Here is a 5,738-nt window from a genome sequence, read left to right on the forward strand (position 1 = left end):
GAATCCAGTGACACGCTTGGAATTTATTTATGTTATAAAAAAAAATTCTGTTGCTCGCGAAACTTTGAATTTATTTATGATGCAATAAAAACTTCACTCACTAACGTTTAAACAACACAAAAAGGCATATTAAAACATATGAAATAGCAGGAAAGTAATTTTAACACTGAAATGAGCTTCATGTTTGTGAAGTAGAATCGTCATAAACACGGCATTTCTTTGCACATCATTTCTCCTTTGGAGAATTTGTTGACTTATCAATTGTAATAAATTGATACAATGAAAACATGCATTTAATTCTAGTATGATGATACTGCAAGAATGAATTGGCATAATTTTTTAAACTCGCCAGGCACATTTCGTGAACCAGGGGCTTAGAATCAAAACTTCTGATATGTTTCCAAAAGGAATGTCTGTCACAATATACATTATTTATTCCCAAAACCATTCTTACTGAGAACAAATGAAATAAATGTTAGATGTTATTTAACTCTGTCCATAACATGCACATATATATCGTTCTGACAAAAAGACCCTTTGAGAAGGAATGTCTGCCATTACATAACTAATTACAAAACCATTCTTAGCGAAAACAAACGAAATAATTGCTGTCAGTAGGTGTGATTTAACTTTGTCCATTATGTCCTATGGATAGTTCTGACAAAAGAAATCAACTTGTTATGAAACAAATTGACGTACGGGCTCCACTGGCAAGAGTGAGACTTTTATGAGTTGGAAGTACGACGCAGGTTGCGAAATAGGCCGTAAAATTCCTTTCTATACGTCCGCACGCTGAAACAGTACAGGAAGAAGTTCAAGGCGTGGTTCAGGTAGAACAGCAGGATGAAGACCGTGAATACTAAACTATTAACTGGCGTTTGTGTCGTAGGTTGGTCAGGGTTGAAAAGGTCAAACGCACCCACCTGAACCAAGTTAAACCCGCTGGTTAACAGAATGAACGCCACTGTGACCGCCACTAACATCACCGTGACCTCTTTATCGGGGTCACCATCTTCCCCACTGGGGTCTTCAGTGGATCCCAACACCGCCAACAAATCTTGGTTCAAACTTGACCGCGGTTCTTCACTTGGGCGTTGCTCCTTCAGGCGCCGCTTTAAAGACACAATGAACGCGATGTTAAAGACGGGCAGTAAGACTGAGGGGACGATCCAATACAGCGTTAGCGCTATCCATCTGTGTACTTGCCAGTAGGCAGCGTCTGTCTTATTCCTAAGTAAAGCCTTGCTGTCGTGGAACACATTCCAGCAAACCGTGTTATTCCCATCGCCCCTTTTCAAATATATATCAGAAAAAAATATGTAAATGTTCAGAGAAAAAAGAACAAAAGCTAAGACGCCAATGAAGATCAGTGTTCTACTGACGGTGAGGTATAAAGCGTGAACCATGGGCCTCGCGAGTCTGATGTAACGTTCCAACGCCATGGACGTAAGCAGGAGCGCGCTCACTTCGGGTCCAAAGTAGCACGCAAACACAGACAGCCGGCACACGAACTCAGTGCCATTGAGCGGCTGAAAGGAAGGGTCCTGAACATCATACTGTAGCCAGGGGACGTACCCATTCAGCGTGGTGAGGAAGTCGCCACAGGCCGCTGCAAGGAGCAGTAGACATGTTGGTGTAGTGCGCAGCAGTTTTCTACTGAACACGACAATAGACAGCAGACTGCAGATCACCCCAAGGGTGCAAATGACAGGGCGGCCATATTGTCTTAGTATCAGTGCCACATTCTCCAATGTTTTGTTGGCTGTGCCCGTGGAATGAACGCTGCTGTTTTCTGTACTAATTCCGGGTATTATGCCGCTGATGAACTCCATGTGTCAGTCCTTCCTGTCACGTTGATCACCCCAAAATACAACATTCAGCAATGTAAATATCACATGCCATTCTCCATTTTGTACTTCCGTATACCACGGTTGATTGACATTTGCACGTTTATCATTACACACAGAAATAGGCCACGCACGTTCTCGTATTAAGGCTGTTAATCAGCGCGCTATATTGAAAAAGTACTACCAAAACTGTATGTCCTACTTTTTCCTATCACTGTTATAACAAGGGGACCTATGTATGCTAACTTTATACCATAGTCGGTGCAGTCTTTAAAATTGGCAACAAGTTAACCAACAATTTTTTTTTTGGTCTTTAGAGAATCATTTGCTTAGTTTAAGGATTATGTTAGATTAAGTTAAGCATTAGGCGTGTCCCCTTGCATGAGATGCTTAATATCTTATTCATTACCACATAATATTAATAATTACCTATTCTGCTGGGCAGCAGCTTTAAGTCCTAGGAACAATCTGTTCAATGAGAAGTAACAAAATATTTACAGGTGAGGATAATGCCGCCAAAGAAAGGGGTGAAGATGTCACTGTCGTTTCCTCCACCAAAGATATCAGTTGTTATGCAGTGGTAAACTAGCCAACCATATTTATTGGACTTGTAGCATTGGTTCATTTGCATACCTGGTACTATAATAAAGAACTGCACAGGTAGTGCAGTGGTTTGTTATTGTTCACTTGTGTTAGAGTTGCTTACTTCAGGTGTCCAGGTAGACTTCAGCAGATCTTATTACTTTGAAAAATACCAAAATATTCAGTGCGCTACAATATTTTTTAACGACAGTAAACTAACATATGGATATTTAGGCTGTTTACGTAACAAGCGATTCAATTAGATTTTAATTCTGTTTTAAAATATATAATTTCCTGTTAGTTTAACTCTACCTCTATTGTCTTTTTTGTCTAACGTCCCATTTGTATAAAATTTACACATGATGGTTTTGAAAATCACTATCATTTTTATTTTACTTCACTTTTTAATTTGAAGGATACGGGTTGAGATGAGAGGGATCACTTCCGTTCTTTAACCCATGACATTGGACAAGTCTTTATTTGATCGGATACAAGTATATTTCTTGTTTTAATAAAAATCTGCACTTTATTCGGCCTTTTTACTGCTGCTCGACATTGCTTGTACGGTGTAAATGGTATACGTTATATAGACAGAAGGTCATGCAGCAAGATGGCCGACGAGCTGGAGACTGGGGTGTGCTAGCTCGCAAAAGTTACCGTCAGTCAAGGGATGTACGGGGTGACAGAACGATCGGGGTGAGTTACGATGACATGAATAGACCGTGCACCGATATGTGAGCCTGTTTTTGACAACTGTGTAACAAAAGTGCTTTTTGGCGGCTTTCGTATATATAACATTCCAAGTGCAGATTGGACTAAGCATGAGTACTATTAATAAACAAAGGTAAATGTACAGTAAGCGAAATATTGCGTAACACTATAAGTGCCCTGATCAGAGAACATCAGTGAATTGCTGCCTCATTATCCATTCTACCTGCACTATTAATGTGTACAGTGTATGGTTCATCGCCCCATGATGAATGGAACTAAAGAAACAAACGAGCGTAATGACTCGAAAACATCTCAGTCAACGAAAAGACTTCACTCGGAACTCTCAAACTCCAGTGGCGATGAATCTCAACTCATTATGCAAGAAATGCTAGAAATTAAAACTGAATTAAAACAAATAATAAAAGATGAGGTGGGCGAAATTAAAACTATGGTTGGCGTGATGGTCAAGGACTTGAAAGAAGCCATGGAAAATCGGTTTTTAGAAATGGAAATGAAATTCGACGTGAGATTCGGAAGACTGAAAGAGGGATACGATCACCTGTCAACTGAAAACGAACTATTGAAAGAGCAGATTATGGACAATAAAAGAGAAATTACAAGGTTAGCAAAAATAGCAGAGGAAGCTGGCAACATGTCCAAAGAAGCTCAAATCAATGCCAACTACAATGAGCAATACTCCCGAAAAAACAACATCAAGATCTACGGAGTGAAAGAGGAGAAAAATGAAGACATGGTCGGCATGGTGTCCAAACTGCTACAGACGGAAACGGGTGTACGGGTGACCAGTGAAGAGATCGTTGCCGTTCACAGGATACCTGGAAAGCGAGGACAGGAAAGACCAATATTACTGAAAGTTAAGAACACTGATGTGAAAGCACGGATTATGAAAAAGCGTGCAGTACTCAGAAAATCGGGAAAGAATATGAAACTTTCAGACGATGTAACCAAACGTAATATTGAACTTTTACACAGACTAAATGAGAGTCAGCTAATAGAACAAGCGTGGTACTTTAACGGGAGCGTCTATGGCAAACCAAAAAACACTGATGACAAAATAAAATTCGACATATTTGACATCATTGAAGAAAAAATAAAAAAGAAAAACTATAAATAAAATGCAAAAGACTTATTATAAACTGTACAGGTACATCTTTCTGTCTGACGATGGTATATAATCAGGACTAAACTGATTATGACGACTTATGTGTGTAATGTTGTAAGCGAAGCGTTGCATGTGTTTCTGTATATTTATTCATTTTGTTTCTTATCCACTCTACCAAGCCAGTTCTCATTCGACTGCTTGGTTGTTGCTATATACTATGCACATCCGCTTCCTTTTTCCCCCTTTTTTCCTCTGACTATGAACTCTAGTTTTCCAAAATATAACCTAAGAGGACTGAGGGGAGGGCATGGCTGGGGACGGGGGTACTTGATGATCATTCACATGAATGGGGATTAGTTTAGGTCAGTGGAGGGTCGCAATTGGCCATTTTTATTGTGTTATACATAAGCTATCGTCTGGATCATGCGAACTGACACCCGTCACACTTCACCTGACATCAAAGGTGACTCTGTTCCTAGTAACTATCATCATGCTTGAGATCATTCTACTATCCGGAGATATCCACCCCAACCCAGGGCCGTACTCTATCCCCCTTACCATACTTTTCTCAAACATAAGGAGTCTTAGCGCGGACGCTGATGAACGCTTCGAGAGCCTTAAAATAAGAATTAAAAATGCTAAAGCTGACGTAGTTGGGCTTTGCGAAGCAGGAAATATCTGTAGGATAGATCGGATTGAAGAGTATAATATTGAAGGCTTTCAAGTACCCGTATTTTCTAATAATGGCCGAGGGCTTATCTTGTATATGTGCGATGATATAATGTATAAAGAACGAACTGATCTTCAATTAGATGGGTTGGACTGCCTATGGGTGGAGCTGCGAGTGAAGCATAAAACTCTTCTTTACGGTGTATTCTACAGATCTCCTAATCAATCAGCCCAACAGAGGAACATTTTCATGTCCCTTCTATCCGAATGCCTTGAGAAAACAAGACGCTCTCGGCATGACGGAATCATAATAAATGGCGATTTTAATGCTCATAACAGACAATGGTTTCTGGAGGGAGGTGATGACGTGCCAGGTCGAATGTTAAGCGACATATTTTGCGAACATGGCCTTGACCAGTTAATAAATGAGCCAACCCGAATTCAAGGAAGCTCTGTCTCATGCATTGACCTGACTGTGACTGACATTCCCGGCCTGGTACTAAGATCTTCTGTGGAAGCACCGATTGGACGCACAGACCATGCTACATTAGTGACCTCCATAGATATAACTCTCTGTAAGCATTCGCCTTACTATAGACCTATATGGAAGTACGACCATGCAAACCCTGAAGGACTAAAAACCGAAATAACCCAGTTCGACTGGGACGGCATGTTTAAACTCGAGTCCGATGTCCACCTGCTGACTAAAAAATTTATCGATACGCTTATGTCCATATTTGAAAAACATATCCCAAGAAAACATAGTAAAGTACGTGGAAATGAGAACCCATGGTACAATGACAAAA

General features: G+C 40.3%; 1 protein-coding gene across 1 annotated transcript; it reads right to left on the reverse strand.

The window, feature by feature from the left end:
- On the reverse strand, positions 1–1,832 carry LOC147761387 (uncharacterized). Its single transcript, XM_087016025.1, has one exon. The coding sequence runs from the start codon at positions 1,830–1,832 to the stop codon at positions 726–728; it is 1,107 nt and encodes a 368-aa protein (XP_086872151.1). The 3' UTR covers positions 1–725.
- Between the last annotated feature and the right edge of the window lie 3,906 nt (positions 1,833–5,738).

The sequence above is a fragment of the Lingula anatina genome, chromosome 6 (assembly GCF_051362555.1).
Source record: "Lingula anatina isolate TDL-2025a chromosome 6, LinAna3.0, whole genome shotgun sequence".
Classification (NCBI taxonomy): Eukaryota; Metazoa; Brachiopoda; class Lingulata; order Lingulida; family Lingulidae; genus Lingula; species Lingula anatina.

Coding starts and splice junctions, on each gene's coding strand:
- LOC147761387 (XM_087016025.1), bottom strand. CDS start 1,832: ATGGAGTTCATCAGCGGCATAATACCCGGAATTAGTACAGAAAACAGC.